The sequence below is a fragment of the Gymnoscopelus braueri genome (genome assembly GCF_963280865.1).
Source record: "Gymnoscopelus braueri genome assembly, chromosome: 20".
NCBI lineage: Eukaryota > Metazoa > Chordata > Actinopteri > Myctophiformes > Myctophidae > Gymnoscopelus > Gymnoscopelus braueri.
Window position 1 is genome coordinate 32,397,393 of NC_137622.1, and position 23,538 is coordinate 32,420,930.

At 45.1% G+C, this 23,538-nt stretch overlaps 1 protein-coding gene across 2 annotated transcripts in view; it reads right to left on the reverse strand.

Annotated features, from left to right (window-relative positions):
• Positions 1 to 23,538, reverse strand: part of drp2 (dystrophin related protein 2) — a 180,886-nt gene that overhangs the window by 18,864 nt on the left and 138,484 nt on the right. For both annotated transcript variants that reach the window (XM_080415251.1, XM_080415250.1), the window contains 7 exons: positions 22,413 to 22,579; positions 20,851 to 20,962; positions 17,500 to 17,636; positions 14,782 to 14,847; positions 7,543 to 7,608; positions 2,694 to 2,843; positions 29 to 281 (listed from right to left, as the gene is read on the reverse strand). In XM_080415251.1, coding sequence (XP_080271377.1) covers positions 29 to 281; positions 2,694 to 2,843; positions 7,543 to 7,608; positions 14,782 to 14,847; positions 17,500 to 17,636; positions 20,851 to 20,962; positions 22,413 to 22,579 — 951 coding nt within the window. The remainder of the gene's footprint in view (positions 1 to 28; positions 282 to 2,693; positions 2,844 to 7,542; positions 7,609 to 14,781; positions 14,848 to 17,499; positions 17,637 to 20,850; positions 20,963 to 22,412; positions 22,580 to 23,538) is intronic.

The following is a 23,538-nucleotide window of genomic DNA, read 5'->3' on the forward strand; positions in this document are numbered from 1 at the left end:
AGACCGCTGCTTGACCCCGTTCAACTACCTGTAGCAGTAGCTCCCTGAGCCTGCGCAGCTGCGACTCCAGCTGCTTGTTGTGGTCCTCCAGAATCTGCATGCGGGTCTCCAGGCGCGTCTTGTGCTGGCGGAGGACCCGCGCCTCGGCCAGGAGCTCCTCGTCCTGCTGTTCGTCTGCCGTGGGCGAGCCGGGTCCCCCTTCGCCGGCCTCCGTCAGCATGGGAACCGACGCCGCCTCCTCGTGCTTCCACTTCAGACGCCGGTACTCCCCCTGCAGCACCCTTTGTGTGGAGGGCCAAAGAGGAGATGGAGTCAGTGGCATGACGCACACGCACACGAACACGCAGACAGTAAAATCCTGTGTGTTAATTTAAATGTAAAATGTGTTAATGTTTACACTCAGAGTTAAAGGAGGAGTTCACCCCAAAAAATGACTTATTTTCTATCAATTGCACACCCTATGAAGCCTTGAATCCATGGATTCTTTTTTGTTTTTGTCGCATTCTTAAGCTAATAATTTGATTCCCGTCTCCTACCGGCTAATGTATCCGGTAGGAGACACAAAGTAGATTATTTTTGTCTCCTACCGGAAATACACACGGTCATCAAATTATTGTCTCAGGAATGCCACAAAAACAAAAATAAATCCATGAAATCAAGGCTTCATGGGGTGTGTAATTGATACAAAATAAGTAATTTTTTGGGTGAACTCCTCCTTTAAGTTAACACTCAGGATTTTGCAGTGTAGGCATGCACACATGTTCACATGCATAAACATGCATCAATGTACTGGAGGGAGATGAGTGTTAATATTAACGCAGCAGTCATTTAGCACACACAGGCGGAAATGTAGCATCTCTATAGGATTGACTGAGATGATGTTTAACATAATTACATGAAGAAATGCTGCTCACATTAATGCATACACAACAGTTATCTTTGTTTAGAATATAAAATGGAGTCAGGTAATTCCTTCTCTCTCAGTCTGACTGCAGCCTTGAATCTGCATGCATACAATTCTATAAATGTCGTGAATATAAACTGCCATTATGTTAAAGATACAGGCTTTTAGCCGGAGGCATCTAGCATTACTGAGAGTGTGCTGTGTGTTGTGTTGTTTTGTTTCCTTTTGTTGCTAGAATATCTTAAAAATCAATGCCTTTTGTCAGATGCCGAATTTGTAGGGCTTTGGGGTGAATAGGAGCTGTACTGTGTCAGCAGCAAATCCAAACACCCAGTCTAAAAGATCAAAGCTGTTTGATTTCTCCCAATAACATACAACAGTGAGGTAGCGTTCAAACGCCAGGCACATCACACAGTAAATGATTCCCAGCCTCTAAAATAAACTAGTGCAACAACTAGTGATGAATAAGAGCCTTAGAACACACTGTGGCATCATACTTGGGGGTAAAAAAATGGGTCAAGGTTTCAGGCAGGCATAGGGTGGGTGGGTGTGTGTGTGTGTGTGTGTGTGTGTGTGTGTGTGTGTGTGTGTGTGTGTGTGTGTGTGTGTGTGTGTGTGTGTGTGTGTGTGTGTGTGTGTGTGTGCGTGTGCGTGCGTGTGTTTTCTGTGTACCTAAAAGGATAGAGGCCCTCAGAAGACAAGAGAAATGTATGTGCATGATTCATACCTATGAAGATTGCCTCTGGTATCAAATTAAGTGAATAGGAAAAATAATTGACCTCGAGTGAGGACAAACTACCTGAGGGCACAACATCTAAAATGAGGTCGTCTAAAAAACCTTCCATCCTTGTATCACACTAATACATCTTGAATCTGTGCATAAATAATAGTACACTGGTGGTATTGGTTTGTGTATAATTTGAAGTATAAATGGTATTTCTGTGGGCTGGTGATGCAGTTTTATCAACTGGCACTACTGTGTGCATGAAATAAATGATTGTTTTCTTTCATCAAAGGCCTCAATCAACAGTGAAAGTGTTTACACCTAGCAGGTGGTCTTTGATTGGCATAGCCAATAGCCCATAAAGAACCGAACGGTACGGAGGCTCCAGATGAAGGATTACAAGCATGCAAGCACACACACGCGCGCACGCGGTTAACTCATCCACCTCCCACAGCCTCGATTCCCCAACAACAAACAAAAACAACAAAGCAGATGATATTTGTTCAATGCCCCCCCCCCCCACACAGCTAACATGGTTCCCGAACACACATTCCAATCACACACAGACCCCCTCGCCCCTCTCACTTCCATACTGTACACCAGTGGTTCTCAACCTGTGGGTCGGAACCCCCAGGAGGGTCCCCACATGATTCTGGGGGGTTCCCAGATGACAGTGAAGTGAAAATTTAAGGACTTTTAAGACCTTTTTAATACCTCAAAAAGAAAGAAAAGAAAAAAGACCATTTATGCATCAGAAGTAATCAACAAACTATACAATAAAAACTGGTGAAACATTGGCCAAATTGTCAAATAATATAATAATTTTGTTTTGAAAATAGCCGATCTACAAGCTCACAACACCTCGCAAAGCAAGGCATTGTGAGCTTGCAGATCTGCAATTTTCAATATATTTATCTGTGGAACCGAAAATGTAATGCCTCAACCCCTACATTCCAAGTGCTTGTCAGGGTGGGGGGTTCCCCAGTTCAAATAAGATTCTTTTGGGGGGGGGGGGGGGTCGCGGCCCAGAAAAGGTTGAGAGCCACTGTCTGTACACACACTGACCGGTTCTCATTCTCCAGGCGGGCGAGCGTGCGTTGGAGCTCGTCTTTGTCCTGATGCTCCAGGTGGGCCAGCAGCAGGTGCTGTCCGCACGGCGAGTCCTGGTCCAGGGCTGGGCTGGAGGAGTGACGCAGGAGGTAGTGATCTTCATCCCTGAGTCCCCCACACAGGAGACAGCACATTGAGCCATGAGCAACACAGCCGCCAGCAGCAGTAGCAGCAGTAGCAGCAGCACAGAGCAGCAGAGCCAAGGACACAATGCACCGGGCACAGCGGGACATGGGACAGGAAGAGACGTGCCAAGACAGAGCGGCACAGGACAGAAAGGGACCACACATTACACAACAGGGCAGCGTTTCGGATGAAACAGAGCGACGAAGCATCGCAGTCTCTGTAATATAGACGACGGAGCCAAAGTTAACACGAGATTTCCCATTCGCCAGCTGGAATCCCGTTTTTGACAGCTAAGCTGTTGAATAAATTCTACCCGCACAGTATCTACTGACAAAGTGACGTGGGCCTACAGCCACGCCGAAAGTGGGTAAAATAATTGCATTATAATGGGGTACTGAACTAACAAATAGCAATTTGGAAGCAAACATGCTCACACAAATAGCCCAGAGTTAGTGGCACGCATGCATGGGTCTGTGACTTTCACAGACCGAATCATTTAGGTAAGATTAATGACGTTAATGTCATGATCGAGCAACTTGGGTCTTATATCTTGTAGCCTTACAACAGCAGAGATTTATAGCCATATGGAACTCTAGTCCATGGATACTAGGCAGGCTGATTGTGCTTACAGATGACCAGATTCACTTTAATCTTTGCTCCATATGGTTCCACTAGCACCCCAGCAAGAATGATTTAGGCTATAATTGTTTGTCAGTCTGGAATCCTATATTGTAGAATTTATTTACTATCTAGGCTCGAGACAATGCCAGACTGGCAATTACCAGCTGATGCAACCACAGTGCAGAAGGATAGAAGAGAAAAGAAAGAAAGATTAAATATAGGGCAGACTATAGCATGAGGCCGGCCATGCATCAGCCAGAAGCATAAAGAGCACATAGAGAGCCATACAGCAAGAAATGCGAAGAAGCACTCATAGACAAACGGGCAGGCTAGCAAGACACAGGATACACGAATATGACAGCACAGAACAACATGGCTAGACATACAGGGTTGTGGGGGAGATGAAAAAATCAATAGAGAAAGACACATACAAACGGGAGAGTCTCCAAGAACACCTGATGGAACCACACGGCCGACAAAGGTATACAAAGTGTAGACGAATATTCAACTAGGCTGTTTCTCGATACCAAGAATGAAAAGAACAGACTTCTTGGAACCTCCAACCAACTCAACTTGGGAGAACGACCATGAGACCAGAGAATATTATTGTCTTATATTATGCTACATTTCAGTAACAAATTGAATGAATACTGTCCCTACACTGTACACATTTTATGCTGTTATAATTTGCTGCAATCTGTGACACTTCCAATTTACATTTTTAAGACTTTGCTGTTGTTTATACCCACGTGTATCAGGCTACACTTATATCTACTGCTGCTAGAGATTACAATGCAGTCCCCACATTCACTCTGTTGCATGCTGTGCATTTATTTTAGACTGGCCGTGTATCATTATACACTTGTATAACCATGTCTTGTCTTTCATGTTGCACCGTGGTGTAGGAGAAAATCTAATTTGTTCCACTGTACTTGTGTACACTTGTCTATGTTTGGAAAATGACAATAACGTTAACCTGAACCTATACCCAAAGACATACAAAAATGCCTTATCTAATAATAACAACTTGTGTAAACATATTCTAATTGCAGCCATCTGGTAAAATTATATCTATATTACCATTATGTGGAAAATGTCAAGATTAAGTTAGCACTGACAAGGCCTTCGAACCTTCACAAGCCTCATGTGTTCTTTGGAGAGCCTCCCATGCACACCCACACACTTTTTTTTGTCAAGTTCCATCCAAATAGCACGTACATGCATGCACAAGGCACCAGAGACAAGCTGCAGCAGCACTGAGGTTAATTAATACTGACAGACAGGTACATTTCACTGTTAAGTTAAATATAGAGATGCTATAAACAAATCACAGACCTTATTTCACGCACGCAAGGCAGGCACACGCACGCACGCACGCACGCACGAACGCACGCACGCACGCACGCACGCACGCACGCACGCACGCACGCACGCACGCACGCACGCACGCACGCACGCACGCACGCACGCACGCACAAAAGCTGATACAAAGACTAAAATGGACCACATCATCCATCTGCATACTTGGGATCCCAAAAGGATCTTTGAAAATAAAATCCTGGCTTGCACCCTTGACTTTAATGTAGTCGCTTCAAAGAGGCAGAGGGTTTAAAGCAAGATTCTATGTTAAGCACCTGTGCCCCGACAAAATGAGGTATAAATGCAAGATACTGTTGCACATCCGCACTAGTCCTTGAATCATCTAATCCCAGTACCTCTTACTGTTCTTTAGAGAGGGCTGACCTCATTGACTTCCTAATTGATTTCAAAGATCCCAATCCCTACTCCTCTGGCCCACCTCACCCCTCCCCCACCCACACAGCCAGCCTCCAGGTCCATGAAACACAGTGTGACACTGGCGCGCAACTAACTACAAATCAGGCATAAACGGTGTTAGATTATATTTATAACTGTGTCTACTAGTGCTGATGTTTTGGAATTTTCCTTTTTATTTTGCAATGAGGCTCATTTGCATAGAAAGGGGTATACATATTACTTAACTGAAATACGCGCAAGCTGCTATTTGCTTGGCACCACAGTTTTTGTGCGTGGGCTTTAACACATTCCATGCCAGACGTTAATCTCATAATGTACTCACCAGTGCCAACGTGTTATTGTTGTTTTTTTGTTTTTTTCACGTCGCCTTTAACGTTGCCTTGTTAAAATCCTTAAGATTGAGCTGTGCACTGTTTGTAAACATCGCCGACATCTCACTGATTCTACCAGTGAAATCCACGTGTCAAACAGAGCTCCATTGTTGTAGTTAGAACGGTTTACGTTAAACAGTGATATGCGAGGAGAAAAAACTACAAGGAGAAAATGGAGTTTCAGTTTCGTCATTAGAACGAGGGCCGACGGGATCGGCAAAACCGGATCCCAAATAGTTCTGTTTCCGGTCAAACCGGAACCGGCAATGGATCAAAACATTCCGAAAGTGCACTTTTGGTGAAATCAACGCGAACCGGCGGTTCGCGTAGATCTACGCGATTGGCACGTGGCGGCTTTAAATAGGTTCGCGTAGATCTACGCGATTGGCACTCAATGTGTTAATGGGCGCAAACGCTGCGCAATACTTGTGTCCAGCACAATGGTGCTATCTACAGGATGCATTATCAGGGTGCAATGTGATAGTGCCCGGCGCTAACGGCCCTGAATTAGTCATGGGTGTGTTTGGGGCGTTACATTAATATAAACCAATCAGGGTGTCAGGTGGCATCACCTTTAAGAACGAGCTGCGCCCGGCGTGTGGCACATTCCTTAGTGGCGGAGATCAGAAGACTCACAGAATGCTTTTCTACAGTAGTGATGTCTTTGCGCATGAAGTGAAAGCAAACCAGCTTAAAATCTACGAGCAGCATTTATAATATGATATAATGATGTCAGGAGACGTGGGAGAAAACAAAGGCTCTCTGCTCACCGAAAACATCAACATTGAAACGAGAGAAATCCAAACGCAAGTGCATGGCCGTTATTGCTGTCTCTGTAGCCTAATTGTCTTTAGTCCAACAGCAGACATCTGTGATATCTTGCTATATCAGTTTATTCATATGCTCATATTCATATTCTTAGTGAGGTAATTTTTTAAACAACATATGAGATCATGAGACAGTGGGAACGCGCTCTGTGCCGTGCACATATGGGACCCCATTTGGACATTGATAATGACCTTATTGTAGCTACAGGGACAGATAAGGAATGACAGGAGGATGGATTCACAACATTCTGACACGATAAGAGGTAGGCTATTTGAGCACATGAATAAATAAAAGGTAGCCGGCTACATACAGAAATAAATCCTCTCTCTCTCTGCAAGCCATAGCCTTTGAATGACTGGTCATAAATCATATTTGATACACAGAATTAACAACCACACTTTGCTGATTACAGAGAACTTAAAATTATAGTATCAGTTCAAAATTGCGCCTCACTGCACCAGCCGATAAAACCAGCATTGTGCCGTAGCGCCAGAAAACACCTTATTTTAAGACCGACACACCCCCCCACATGCAAAGTTCGCGGTAGATCATTGGTATCTGGGTGCAAGGCGTGTACATCGGGGGGGAAGATACTGTAGTGAACCTTGCGCTGCCGCTATGTGGCTTAGCGAGCGCTGGCGTAGCTCCGGCGGAAGATAGGGCTCAGAATCTCAGAACACACACAAGGATTTTTCTGTGTGGAAAAGTCCTTTTGATTCTATCCAGAGCCACAGTATTTAATCAAGTTTGCCGTACTTAAAATGAAGCATGTGCACACATGCACTGCCATGGGTCATTTTCATTATGTGGAGAAAGGCACCTTTTGCTCCCATGACTCTCAGCCACCAACACACAATTAAAGTGTTATAAAAATATAAAAAGATATAAGCACAAAGAAATAAATAGCACACATGCCTGCGCACATACACACAGTACAAAAACACACATACACACGCACACACGCACACACACACGCACACACGCACACACGCACACACCAACGAGCCAATCCCAAGGGTAAATTGTGAAAGGCTATGGGTGTAATGAGACAGTTTGGTGTGTTGGGGGGGCTGTATACTCACAGGCTTTCATCAGGAGACAGGCTGTCCGTGAAGAAGGAACAATTCTGGCTCTCCATTTCTGCCAGTCTACAAACACAAAGAGACAGAAAATAAGGGAGGAATACAGTGGAGTAGATGAGTCAGATTCACTGTTGGGAGTACGTTCAGATCATAAAGAAATACAAATGCTGTGTGGGAGAATATTGCAGGATATGATGTAGATTTTCAACAAAAATGGATTGCAGCAATGACTAGCAAGTGCTGCTTAACAATTTTCACACATCATTCATTATAGGCTAAACGTATAGGCAAAATTGTTTTGGTAGATCTACAAGTTCACAACGTGTCACAATGTGGTACATTGTGATCTTGTACATTGGCTGTTTTTGAATAGGCAAAGTATAAATTAGGGTTTGAGTGGTTACCTCTCTTCTGGAGGAGAGAGGTAAAGGCATATTGACTTGCATGAAGCATTCAGTAAAAGGCTTTCAGGAATCCTTGAGCAATGCTGCCTTTCAGCACCATGGACAGCGTGGGTTTTATGAGCAGTTGGAAATTCACCGATGAAATGCTGGGTCTGGCTAAGGACAGCGCCTCTGAGCCCAGCTGTCCTTTACGTCCTTTGACAGCGCAGGGCACTTTCACTGTCTGCACTGTGTGTAGTGACTGCTGATAAGCAAGCCGTTTGAGCATACTGAATTTAAAACGGCTTCATTGAGGGAAGCAACGGGAGTTTGAAAATCCTTTCCAGGATTCATTTATTGGTCAAATACTAACTCAGGAATAAGTGGGGCAAATGTGGGTATTTACCCAAAATAATCCATACATCCAACATAATCATACATCATCATACCATAATCATAAATTTCTATGTACTGTATGAGATTCACACAAAACTGCTTTAGCATGTGTTGCTGACCGGGACAACCCAACAAAAAGAACAACACACAACAACAGACGCAGGATAGCTGCAATAAGTACTGGAGCATACAGGACTCACAATGAAGTACATACATTCAGACAACAGACGCTATATGCTGTAGACAGCAGATGCCCAATTTGGGACATATTAATAAACTTGACCTTGCCCTAAGCTCACCGCTTAATATAGAGGAAATAAATGATATTGTACTGTGACTATCATGAATATTAATTGTAATGTGTGGGAGAAACTGCAAGCAATCGTGGGCTTAATGAGAACACAGGTCTGCCAGTATAATGCATGGCATGATGTTTTAAGAACAGAAATCAGTCACAGAGACCCAGCGATGTAATGCAGAAGTATGAAACCGGTTTTAAAGTAGTCGAAGCATACCCCACACACACGACTACATTACAGCACCTCCCTCCCCTAACACACACACACACACACAACCCTATACATGATGCAGAATCTCATCAGCTGATGGAGCGGCGAGGGACAGAGTGGGGAGGGGTCACTGATGTACAGCTTGTCAGAGAGATCCATATTACATCTTCCGTTCCTCCTTCTCGTCACCTCACACTGAGCCCAGCACACAGAATATATATACAGCCCAATCCCTCTGCTACTACAGCAGAGCTGACTGCTCCTCTCCTAATTCAATCAGTCCGGGCTGTTTATCATGGACACCCTGCACTTCCAGCCAGGGACTAGAGGGGGAGAGAGGCACATACTGCCTGCTGTGTGTCCGGGTGTGTTGTGCATGCATACGTGCACTCGCGGCAAAAACACAGAGTGTTCATTTAAATGTGAAAAGTGTAAAAAAACGGAGTTCCGCAATGGGAACATGTTTTATCTGTGCGGTGGCAGCATGCAAAATTGCAAAAGTTTTCTGACTCTCATGGGTCAATTTTTACACTTTCCGAGCTCCTCGCCTGAATGTGGATGTGACTGAGAGAGTGCAGTGAAAAGCATTCCTGACAGATTCCTAGGAGGAGCTTTCTTCTTTGCTGTTCGTTCTTGCTCAGAGAGAGAGGGAGCAGAAAGAGAGAGAGAGAGAGAGAGAGAGAGAGAGAGAGAGGGGGAGGGAAAGAGAAAGAGTGCGTGACTTTTTGTCTGTCTGACATGTCAGCAAATGTGAACTTTTACAGCAAACCCTAAACAAATACATAATAGAAGACAGCACTATTACAATGGATTTACACATTCTCTTCCACATGGCTGAAGGACACGTCTCTCTCTGTAACACACACCCACCCACACACACACACACACACACACACACACACACACACACACACACACACACACACACACACACACACACACACACACACACACACACACACACACACACACACACACACACACACACACACACACACACACACACACACACACACACACACACACACACACACCTTTATTATGAATATATGTCATTCTCCATTCTCATGTACTTCACTGTGTGGCCTGCCAACTCTCACACCCACTGTAGCATTCTTGATGCCAACTTGGTTTTTCCATTAGCACTGAAAGGAAGCTGTGACAAGGACACGCAGAGTGAATGACGAGAAGTGATTTTTGCCTTGATGTCTTATTTTAATGGAGAGGCAAAGGGTCTCGGAAGAAAGAGAGAGCAAAAGAAAGAGGGAAAGAAAATAAAATAAAGAAAGAAAGAAAAACGTTCAAAAATCACAAGGATTAAGCTGTAGTCGGTTATGCATACTGCCACCGTACAGATAAAACACACTCCAAAGCAATAAGAAGGACTGTCTGATCCTATTAGGACAAGTCTCAGATCACAGTGAAAGTGGAGTGTGGATAAACGGCCCCATTTCTTTTTTCTTTTTCTTGCTCATGTCTGTTTCTGCAATTCATTCATTTGTATTCACTATAACGTCCTGCTGTTGCACAGAGACCAGTACATCATTACTTGTCAGCTACACTCTACAGCAGTGGTTCCCAAACGGTATGCCAAGGCACACCGGTGTGCCATGAGACAAGTGTGCCTTGGGATTTTGTGACAACCACACATTATTATTGCAATATTTACAACTATACAAAAGTTATGAATTATTATTTGTATTTTCTATGTCAGTTTCTTTGTGCACGCTCATCTCACAATACAGTGGCAAATTCTACACCCCCAAATTAATGTGTTATCAATGTGTCATGCAACATACTGCCCATTTGTACCCACACAGGTCCATTTTTACACGTTGTCCAATGGTACAGAGTTTTCACTAATCAGTACCACCCAAGGTGGCAAATTCAAGTTGATATTTTGAAAAAGTCCTACAGTGTATATCTCAAAAACATGATATGATGAAAACACTTTGGCGGTAGCTTAATCACAGTTATCAACTTTCACTGACACCAGGTTCAATGATCAATGATCCAAAGAACATGTCTACCAATGGACAGATAGGTAGATAGATGGATAGTTCAATAGATAGATGGATAGTTCGATAACATAGACGGATAGACATATAGGTCACGACATGGCTAAAAGGGTTTCTTGGTAGGATAATGCTTTTCAAAACTTTCCCTTCATACAATTCCATATTGTTTTCTCCCATTTAAAACATTTGAGAACACAAAATCACTTTGTTTTTTGTTAAAATGTCTTTGAGGTTGTTGAGAAATTCTAAAACATTTAAGATTCCAATCCATTTTGCAAAGGCAACACTAATAAATATTGTAAAACTTCAGGCTTATGTTTTGCACTTTAGTTACATTTTGTATACCCCTTTGTGTATTACTCTTGGATGATTATTTTGGTTATTCCACAAATAGGGAGCCAATGACACTAGCGATGGCCTGGGTGTCATAGGGAAGGAATGGACAGACGTCCTGTGCTAGCTGTAAGTGTGCAAAACTGCAAGCAGTGTCTAAATATGTGATGTGTTTCATAAGTCTTTGCAGTACACTACAGTTCGGAGTTGTCTCGGGGCACATCCATGGTTCGGTGAGGGTCGCTGTTTTAATGGTTGCTTTCTCTGCACCAGCTTTAGTGCATAAATGCCCATCCAATCACAATAGCTGCATGAAGACTAGGGTGCAGTTATCTAGTTTGTTATGTTGTGAGGAATTTCTCCAAGTATTGGCTGTTTGTTGCCTCTTGTTGCATCCGAAACTTTGCATGCCAGTAGGCCAAGGGAAGAACCTCGAATTTTTCAATTTGGCCATGGTGGCGTTATAACAGCCCACTTCATGTTTTTGCCTATAACTCTTGAACCGGCAATGGCCCCGGCCCATTGTTGTCAGACTACATTTTTCAGATTCTATCCAATTGACTATGACTGCCTTCAAATTTTGTGGACACTTGCGCTCCAAGGAGCGCACTTTTGTAGTTAATTTTGTGGTATTCAAACTTGAGTATTGAAAAATATTGGTACATAAGATCTTACAAAAACCTACTGAGCGTATACTGTGATAATGAGTACTGTATAATACAGTATATGGACCTACAAACAAACTGGTACCAAAAGAGATTCTGCCACCTCAGGTTGTAACAAATTCTCACTGGCCCACCAGGAATATAAGACACAAGATAGTTAAGAGCCATGTCATTGCTCCCTGCTGTGAAGCCACATACAGAAAAAGCTGAAGAACAAAGTTGCTACAAAACAACAAAGACATTACTGCGTGCCACTGAAATATATTCCACTGCAGCAGAGACTTTCAATTTCTTGCAGGTTCCGCAGGGCTCGCAATAGGCATTTTTTTCTCCGGTGGACATAGCTCACTTTTTTGTTCTTTTGTTGCTAAATTAGGTCGTTGTACAGTGCAGCGCTCATTTTTCTATTTCTGTTCCATCCATTTAATTTCGGTGAGGCCGCTGGCAGATTGTAATGGCATGTTGTGCCAGCTAAAGTTTCCTGGGCCTCAGCCTAAGCCAAGAGACCGTTCCAAGCAAATAATTCTAATTGCCAACAAATGAGTCAACGTGAAAGAAGGACTTAGTAATACACGTCAATATCAAAGGAGGGCCTTGAAGGTAAAAATGGCCGACAGACAGTAGAGAGGGAGAAAGAGGGTAATCGAGTGCGAGGGAGGGAGGGAGGGAGAGGGGTGGGTGGGTCCGTGGGGCAAACAAAAGAGGAACAACAACAGAGGAGGGTGAAGGAGGGGAGACAAGATAAAAGGTAAAGAGGACAAGCATGCCTGCTCTCTTGATGTGTGAGCTTGCTGTGCTCTGGCAGCGTGCAGAACAGTTGTGAGCAAGTGCCTCAGGGAAAGAATACACAAACACACACACAAAAAGCCTCTCTCTCTCTCTCTCTCTCTCTCTCTCTCTCTCTCGTCTCTCCTCTCTCTCTCTCTCTCTCTCTCTCTCTCTCTCTCTCTCTCTCTCTCTCTCTCGTCTCTCCTCTCTCCTCTCTCTCTCTCGTCTCTCCTCTCTCTCTCTCTCTCTCTTCTCCCCCCCCCCCCCCCCCGAGATTGGAAAATCAGTCGCGAGACGGAGCAAGCAGACGCTTTGATGGAGTTGGCACCAGTGACAACCAGGAACAGACTGGGTGACGAAGAGTGTGGTGACATCTGGAGAGACAGCGGACGGCCGGAGAGAGACGGCGACCCAGGGTGGAGAGGGTTGGCAGCCCAAACCACGTCTTCCGTGAGGAAGAACATTTTTGCTACAGGCTGCTGTGAAACCTGCAGGGAGGGTTTAATCCATCAAGGCAGAGTGAGATGTTTGTGCCCAGCAGCAACGACGACGCAAGGCACAGAAAAGCCACCATTTCTGGTCAGACGAGGGAGGAGCCGGGCCTGGAGCCAAACCACAGTGCCTAGAGCCTCCTAGTGTCGCCAACAGCTGCAACATCAATCATTTCCTGGCCTGGCATTGGCCGGACTGATGGCGTGGATTCACTCACATGCGTTCCACACCGTGTGTGGGTGGATCCGTGTTGTCGGTCTGGCTAGCGCCAGACTAAACCTAACACCGAATTAGCACTGTCTCTTAACTACCCCCAAGAGACAGTGGGGGCAGTAGCATGCCACTTGGACACAGGCCGGGGTCTGATCAGCCTCGGTCGGGTCGCCTGGAGGAGGGTGTCTGTTGCAAGACCCGAAACACCCAGTGACTCCAGGTAACAACACTGATGATGTGTCCAAGTGCATCACTCGATGTTTTATTGACTGATGTTGCCGCGGTACAAGTCGACGCGCGGCCCGGCCGGACGGGGCTTACCGCGCGAAACAAATGCTGTTTTTATTTAATATGTATCTATACATTTTCGTCTCGAGACCGTGGGGGCAAAGCTAAATCGCTAAGCTGACGGGACTCCTCGGGGTCCCCTTCCCGCCTCGGCTCCCGGGCCTGGAGGAGGACGCCCCGGCGGCCGGGGCCTCGAGTAGAAACGGCGATGGCGTCACTCGCCGAATAAACAGCCGATCTGCGAGCTCGCAGCTAGCTCGGCAGTTTATTTTTATTCCGCCGTCACGTTTTATTTAGCCGGCCGCGGACGGTGCACTCGCACCGGGAGGGAGGGAGCGCCCGTTATGTATTGCGGACGGCGACGTCGAAGAAAACAAGCTCCTTTTTCTGACTGATTTTCCAATCCTACTGTATATATAGAGTATAACATTTACATGCCTGAAATAGGGATACCAGGGTTAAAGTGGTTAGAATTATTATTTTGCTGAACATCCTAATCATGATTATTAACCAGAATTATTAATGATTTTATTAATACTATTTTATCACATAAATATAGTTTAAAACATGTGTTCATCTGTGCCATATGTTGGTCAAATAATATGTCAAGGTCTGTGTAATGTTATTGTGCCTGAAGGATGGGGAGATACAATAGCTTGTACATTGTTCTACTTAGTAACCATCGTGTAATGGTGAGGAGACGAGAGCAAAGAGCAACAGCATACAAAATAAGATGTAATAAGACGAGAAATATCTGAGGTGAGTACACAAACTATGTTGTTACATCGTTACCACAGCAACCAACGCAGACAGGCCGATTCCTGAATACACAATTCCGATCTGATCACTTGCCCATAACAGCGTGGACACAGTCAGTCCTAAAGATCACATTTGAGACACAAAATCGGATTTGTCTGCAGTCTGAACAAAGCCTTTACTCCAGTCAGCACTCAAGCCTGATCTCAGTACAGAGCGTGGGCGGATCGATACTTCAGTCGGTGTGTGGCAAAGACCAATAAAAGGAGTCAGGCAGCAGAGAGGGAGGGTTGAGACAGGTGAGAGTGGAGTGGGATTTGGAGAGGAGGAGGTCAGTGATTTGGAATGCACAAGGTGGGTGACAGAGGAGTGTGTTGTGTGTATCTATTAAGCTGCACAGTTGATGCTCATACTGTACCTGCTGGCGTAATGCTCAATCCTGCTGTGTGTGTCCGCATGGGGCAACTTGGGAGAGGAGCACGGCCTGCCAAGGAATGAAACACACACACACAGCAAGTCAACATCAATACGGTGCCAAAACACTGACAATAGTCTCTGTACGTGTGCAGTGTGGTGTATGAATGATTTTGTACACACGTCTGTGCAGAAAATTGTCCCGTTAACAGTTAATTCCAATGCTCTATAACCTCACGTGTACTTCAGTAACAGCTTGTCCTGATGTGTTCATTTTGACGATGTCTAATCTAGAGTATGACGATTGTATTTTCTTTTTTCTTTTCTTTTATTCTACCAAAACAATCATCGAAAGCATCGTCCGTTGTGGGATTTCAGCCTGGTTTGGCAATCTAACACATGCCCTGGCTGAAGTATCAAAGAAATACATTTAAAAAAATGTCAAGGGGACAAAATACTCACATTTCTTTTTGTCATTTGACACAAATCACAATTGAAAAATGTCAGCACAGAGCCTCCTTCAAAGTGTTAAAAAACAAAACAAAGCTCTGCTCACTGGTTTTTGCTTTTAGCACTCCACAGAAAACCCCACTGTTGAAGCTCAACCTCCTTTCCCAACCCAATTGCCCTGAGGTCTCAACTACAGCGGCTGGTGCATAAAGCCATGAAGGTGATGGGTAGGAGGGATCATCCATCCCTACAGACCTCCCCTTTTTTCTCTCTCAAAATATAGCCAGTCATTTTCACTTCCCCTTGGCTTGTACTGTACTCCCTTGTCGCTGCTGTAGACGAGCACTTGTCTCCTCCGATATACAAGTCTCTAGCTGCTTCTTTTGACTTGACAGTAAGGGGTTTCACCAGGAGGACATAACACATTTGAATTCACTATCATGCCCAATTCAGCTCCCCACTGAACAGGCACCCTGGCCAATCTGTGAAGTCGCTAGTGCAGTGACAGAGACAGCCCTCCCCGCCCGGCTTCCCTCCCACGATTACCACCAATTGTGTTAGCTGAAGCACCCATCCAAGCCGGATGCACCGGGGAAGGTGCACTCCTCCCATGTATTGTATAATCACAATTTGCTCTGTTTCCTTCAGGTAGACCATTCCAAAAAGCAGACTTAACCATTATAAAAAAGATCTCTGGGTTTTGAGACAAACAGGACATGATTCGGGACAACTGCTCGTAATTCAGGACTGTACTGAATGTTTTGGGATGTTATGTCTGGTCACTCTAACTGTACTGCACTTGTATTTATTTTTATTGTCTCCACTTTATAGCAGCCAGTATAGAAATGTTCCTTTGGAACAATAACATTCTTCTAATCTAACTAACTAACATTATTATTTACATACACTGTACTATAATCTTAGACAGTTCACTGTAGTTAGGTGAATATGAGAGAGAAGAAAACCAAGGTTCCAATCACGGTGGGGCTCAGTAGGTATAGCGCACTAGATGGTTCCATTGACATAAAGTTGTCAATGCCCTTATTTCATTTCTCCTGGACTACTGTAACGCCCTCTACTCAACTCTCAGCAAGGGATCCATACACTGCCTGCAGTTGGTGCAGAATGCGGCTGCCAGACTAATTGCTGGGACTAGGAGATCAGAGCACATAACCCCGGTACTAGCTGCACTGCACTGGCTTCCAGGAACCTTTAGAATTGATTTTAAGATTTTATTGTTAACTTCTAAAGCTCTTAACGGCCTGGCACCTCAATATCTTGCTGAGCTGCTGGAACCCTATGTGCCTGTCCATAGCCTGAGGTCCTCTGATTCGGCTCTACTAGTTGTTCCTAAATCTAGGCCGGTGACCAAGGGTGACCAGGCCTTTGCCATCAGGGCAACTCTGGAACAGCCTCCCATTGGACCTCAGGCTTGCTAGCTCCATAACCATTTTTATAAAAAAGCCTTTTTAACCCCCTAACGGCAGAATTGATGCATCTATTCTCACTGATACTGTTATTGTGTGTTGCTGTCTTGTCATCCTATTTTTTTTTATTGTTTATGATTTATGATTTACTGTTTGATTTTAAGTTGTAACTTTGTTTAAAAAGGTGCAATATAAATAAAGTTTGTATTATTATTACTGGATGGGAGGCTGACTTCCTCGACATGAGATATTTGAGGATGCACTCCCAAATGAGTTTTTAGGGTGCAGAATGTGAGCGTAAAAGCAGTGTATGTATGATGTCAAAAAAGTTCTTTATATAATCGCTACCAGTTCCACTAAGCACGGTTCCCCGATACAGTATCTTTAAAAAAAGGAGAAAAAAAAGAAAGGCATGAATTGAAATCGCACTTTAACACATCGAGCTCAGTACACGTGTATATCCAAACGTAACACAACACTAGCTGTAATTCTTTGAAGAGTCTGCCTTTGAGAGTGTCTGTGCATGCGAATGTGACTGTGTGAGAAGAGACGATGATGGGGAAAAGAGGATGGGAAAGAAAGCGCCAAAGAGATAAAGAAATAGAGAGAAAGAAAGAGAGACAGAAAGACAGAGAGACAGAGAGACAGACTTATGACTATGAGTCAATGTGCACATGTTGGTGTCAGATTGACTTTGTAAATATGTTTCACACTCTTAGTGTGTGTGTGTGTGTGTGTGTGTGTGTGTGTGTGTGTGTGTGTGTGTGTGTGTGTGTGTGTGTGTGTGTGTGTGTGTGTGTGTATGTGTGCGTGCACACGCATGCATATTATTGCATTTGACTCACGTCTCTGAGCTGTCAGCCTCTAGCACAGACTGAACTGGCAGGTATCCTCGCTGAGGGTGCTTGCTGAAGTACTGCTTCGACCTGAACTTGTTCTTCAGGGTCTTGGCAAAGTCCCTCATCTTCTCTCCTGAGGTGGTCTACCGTAGGATTGTGTGTGGGAGGGGGGGGGGGGGGGGGGCGGGCAGTTGGAAAAGTAGGGAGATAAAGTGCACCACTTAAGGACTCTTTCAAGTCAACCTAGCTGTCCCCAGACAACCTCACCCCTCCCCATTCCCTCCCATCGCCTGCCCCGGAGGCTAATCCACCAGACCACTGCCTTTGTTTCCGCTTGACATCACTCCAACAGCTTTTTCCCCTTCACCTGCTTTTTAAGTCTATGCTTTTCATCTCAGAGTCCTCTCTCTCTCTCTCTCTCTCTCTCTCTCTCTCTCTCTCTCTCTCTCTCTCTCTCTCTCTCTCTCTCTCTCTCTCTCTCTCTCTCTCTCTCTCTCTCTCTCTCTCTCTCTCTCTCTCTCTCTCTCTCTCTCTCTCTCTCTCTCTCTCTCTCTCTCTCTCTCTCTCTCTCTCTCTCTCTCTCTCTCTCTCTCTCTCTCTCCAAACACCTACACTCTGTCTAATATGCTCCATTTCACAGTTTTTATGTTCTACACTCTCTTTATCCCTCCTTCTCGCTCCTGCACTCACCCTCCCACCAGCTCATACTCTTTTCTAATTTCAATTTCTGTGATTGTTTTGTCTCTCCCCCACCCCCCCAAAAAGGCGCACACGCACACGCACACCCCCACATCACACACACACACACACACACTGTGTTGATGCGTGTTTGACTGTCACCAAAGTGTTTGTGGAGCTGATGCAGAGGTCTTATATAGGCTTAGCAAAAGCCTGAAAATGGACAATGCCAATGTAGTAATCAAAGTTCTTAATTTCATTAGAGCCAATGGACTCAAACATCAGCTATTTGAAGCCGTTTATACTGAAAATATTTCTTGCCTTCACCCTGTGTCTCTCTCTGTCACACACACACACACACACACACACACACACACACACACACACACACACACACACACACACACACACACACACACACACACACACACACACACACACACACACACACACACACACACACACACAAGAAAGCTTCCGGAAAAAAGCTAGCTTGCTCCACTTAAACCAATAACTCTAAAATATTATCCAGTGAAAGAAAAAGAAAATCATTGCCCAGATGGTCCTTTGCTGTGATTGATTAGAATTGAAAACTGGCACTGCCAGTACAAACTCAAGAGTCTAGAGAACTACATAAAGAGAGAGAGAGAGAGAGAGAGAGAGAGAGAGAGAGAGAGAGAGATACTTTGTCGAAGTCTGCAACTCCGTTACTGTGACCCTGTGCACGTTGTGTTTTAAGACTTGGGCCTTATTGAGGTTTTACGCTCAGCATGAACTACAGATAGTGCTTTATGTGAGCAGTGCACTCAGCGAGCCAAAACACTGCAGAAGTGCTGAGTGGTACTCGATCTCTGTGTACCATTGAGCTGAACCAGGGCTGTGTAAGCATACTTAACACAATACACCCGATAGTGATCTCACTATCAGGAGGGGTAGGGGTGCATAATCCATGCCTGGCACAAGGTACAGTATAGATAGACATGCCAGAGTTTCACTTGAATATATTCTGTACTGTATACAGTATATCGAATAATAATAGACATTGAATCCGCATGGGTAGGGCGTGGCTCCAATGAGGACCTCAGACTTCATGCGGCCAGCCTGTGACGTCAGGCGTCTTTAACGTATCCAGATGTAATATGACTCCAAATGTTAGCAAAGTTTCAGTCCAATCCGAGCCCCGGATATTCTTTTGCCTACTGCCAGTGTGCACAAGAGATTTGCCACTGATCCGTCCAGCGGCTTGCGAGATTAGCTCACAGACACACAGACACACAGACACACAGACACACAGAAACAAAGGCTGACTCTCTTTTAGACTGATAGCCTCCTGCAGAGGCTACTAGGATCTTGGAGTCTACTCAGGAACGATGCAAGTTGGGAATGCAATACCTGTTTGTAGCCTACCCATTGTCAGAGTACCTGCTGTACCCGTTTGTCTGTCTGTCTGTCTGTCTGTGTCCCTTGTATATGTATCTATATGTGATGTCTGAGTGCGGACCAGCCAATACCAACTCAGGACTTCATCAGGGTCTTGAGCTCTGCAGTGTTGTTAGCTCCGCTGTCACGCTGCAGTGTGTCTACATCAAGCCCCCAGAACCGAGAGGTAGCAGTGAAGCGCATTGGACATGCTGGCCGGTCGAGGGTACTGCAGCTTATTACGGCTGGGGCCAGACACATGACCGAGCGAAAGCGGTTTCGACCAATGGGCTCGACTCATGAGCTTGCGTACGGGGCTGTGCGCGGAGGTGACGCAAAACACGTCACATAGGACCCAAATAGGCCCCACCCGTCACATTTCCCAACCCAGAAGAAGGGGTGAAAAGGGAGTATGCGCTGGGTGAGTAACTCCATACAAGTGGATGGGCGGAGATTTCCGGTGCCCTCTCTATTATCTCTATGTTTTACATACAGTAGGTGGTGCGCCCTTTTCCCTTCCTGGCTGTGTCTTTGGTTGGCTCCCACAGTGTCAGTTTGCTTGCCACCAGTTATATATCCGAGGGCGTGCTAGGATTTTAAATTGCTGGCCAAAACGTCTAGAATGTTTACAGTTTACCGGACATCTGATTTAAAAAAGGGCCAGCTGTTGTGAAGTCTCTTTAGGCATCTATCTGTGTTGAATGCTTCATCTTCAAATGCATGTGCATTGTCGTTGTTGATTTGTCACAGCTTGCATTTGACCTTGTTTTCATTTACTAAACAGAACTTCTCATACAGTGCGTGCCAATCTCTCCATCTCTGTAATGCTGTGTATCACCCCCCCCCCCCCCCCCATTTGAAAGGGAAAGCGTATCTGTGATATGCGTGTGTGCGTGTGTGTAGGTCTGTGTGTGTGTGTGCGTGTGAGAGAGAGAGAGAGAAAGATATCCAAAAAGTAGAGAGACAGTGTTTATTTTTTTACTGCCCAGGATATCCAGAGGAAATTATATTTTCCGGTATTTCTCATGAAAAACAACAACAATACACAGTATTACTGTAGATTATATCATTAGATAGATAGATAGATAGATAGATAGATAGATAGATAGATAGATAGATAGATAGATAGATAGATAGATAGATAGATAGATAGATAGATAGATAGATAGATAGATAGATAGATAGATAGATAGATACATTCTGAGTTTGAGTGCTTCCTAACAAATGTTTAGTGGAAACACTTGCAGCAGATGGTCTTACTGGGGTGTAGTACTCCATAATGGGATAATGCAGCTTCTTTCCCTTGGTGGTACGGCCAGTGAGGAAACAGGTCTGACAGATGTCCACGTTGAACTGCTTCAGACTGCGATACCTGTCAACATCACATAAAATAGCAATATAATGGTCTCGTTGAGTGTGTGCTTCTATGTTTGTGTGTGCTTGTGCTTCTATGTGTGTGTGTGTGTGTGTGTGTGTGTGTGTGTGTGTGTGTGTGTGTGTGTGTGGGGGTGTGTGTGTGTGTGTGTGTGTGTGTGTGTGTGTGTGTGTGTGTGTGTGTGCAAGTGCGCGCGCATGTGCGGGTGCATGCGAGTGTATTCAATGTACAAAATCAGTAACTCTGACAGGCAAATTCACATAGAATGGATTACGCTCGCTGATAGCGCCATTAATTTGCGAGTCAATAGCAAACTATCTGACACCTCTTACGCAAAGCTAGTGTTGAAGCTAGTCCCAGGAAATGTATCAATATTGATTGACTACATAACCTATTTATCGGCTAAAATTAATAAATTGTTTACAAACAAGCTGCAAATGATCCTGCAACGAGTCCGTCTGTACTTCTCTCCGACCCATCAACACCCCTTGGGCAAAGAAGCAGCTGGCATGTCGATTCAGACCACCGGCGGCCAGAGCTGTCCTGGTTGTTTATGTATAATGTTTATTTGTCTATCTATCGATCAGCCAGTTTAAAACATTAATATTCACTGTGCATACAGCAGGTGGTTTCTGTCAGGTGTGTTTCTGTCCACGGCCAACGATAGCCGCACAGGGCTGGCTGTTAGCAATTAGTGGCCAGCTGCATGCGCCCAGCACAAAGCACACACACACAGGCTGGACAAATGCGGACACTAGAATCTGACCTCCCATGACTGATATTGATTTATACTTTTACGAACGTAGAGATAGGTGCCTGTGGAGTGGTGGGTGGAGAAATCGGGGAAGAGGGGGCCAATTATTGGTTGGACCCTAGTTTTTGCTGTCCAGCGTCACAACACTAAGGACAAGAATTGAGACGCTAGACATGGCGCAGGCAGCGTCATGTGTGTTATGGGCGTTAAGGTCCGATTCACAAAATAATGCAATGATGATCTGCTGGCTGAAACACAGTCATAAAGTTTTGCAGATGAGTGCCTTTGTTTTGCAATTGGCAATTATCCATGTTGCATAAGTATAAATGGTTGCCTTGCGCGATACTATTTATTTCTGCGTGTTTGACTGTCACCAAGGTGTTTGTGGAGCTGGTGCAGAGGCCTTACGTAGGTCTAGCAAAAGCCTGAAAATGGACAATGCCAATGTAGTAATCAAAATACTTAATTTTATTAGAGCCAATGGACTCAAACATCAGCAATTTGAAGCCGTTTTGACTGAAAATATTTCATACCCTCACCCTGTGTGACACACACACACACACACACACACACACACACACACACACACACACACACACACACACACACACACACACACACACACACACACACACACACACACACACACACACACACACACACACACACACGCACACGCACACACGCACGTACCTGAAGCCCTTGATTGGACACTGCTTGCATACATAGCACTTGGCCTGGTGCTTGGCAGACTCTGCTGCGGCCACCCTCTGAAGGACGGGCAGCCACACCATGGACTGCGGCTCCAGGCTCATCCACTCCAGGAAGTGGGACACCTCGATGGCAGGCTTCCCGGGGGCCTGCGGAGAGAAGGTGGAGCAGCAGGGAAGGGAAGGGAAAAGGGGGACGGAGACGGAGACTGTAAACAACCCAAATATAGACCGCAGATCTGGGCAAGTGCATAGAGTAATGAGAAGAGAAGGTGCGCTTCGCGCTCTTGGCTGCCAGCTGCACTGTGCACTGTAAAATGCTGAGTATTATTTAAATTCTGAGTATGCTCTCAGAGTTAAATTATGACTATAGGATTTTGCAGTGTAGTCTTACAAAGAGCCGTCTCTGGAAAGAAAACCCCACAGAAAAAAAAAGACTTCTCCGTGTCCTAGGAGGGTATTAAATCAGTGAGAACATCATTTAAATCCCTGTATTTGCTTTATTCTTCTTTTTTAAGGTTTTCAAAGTAGTAGTAGTAGAAAGAGCAGCAGTCTTTGCTGTTGTTAAAGCGTACAGCAACCACAAAAAGGGGCAAAGAGTTCCTGTGATGCCTGCCTGCGTGTTTCATATGCTTGTTCTTCCGTTTGTTCGTGCGTGCGTGCATGCGCGCGTGCGCTGCAGTGCTTCCCGGGACAACCTGTTGGCAATGCCAGGGATAAGAAGGTATTCGGCCTGATAAAGGAACGACTCGCCAAGCACGGAAAATCCGTAATGCGCTAAATTCTCATTAAGTGCGCATCAGAGATGCATTAAAAGGTTGATTTCCCCAGGGGCTTTCTCCACCGCTCAAGCGCAGCAGAATAATTAATGTGCGTGAGCGCACGCGTGCCTGTGAGTGCGAGGCTGTGTGAGTGTGTACTGTATTAGGTGCATGTGCGTGGCTCACGGGGTCTTTGTGGTGCATAGCAGTGTACAGTAGGTTCACAGGGGATGAAGAAACCCCCGTGTGCACGCTCTGGTTGGGTAGCCAGCTTAGCCTTGGCATGCCTGGCACCTGGAGACAGCATTGGCTATTCTAAGCACGCCACCATGTTGCTAGTCAGCGTGC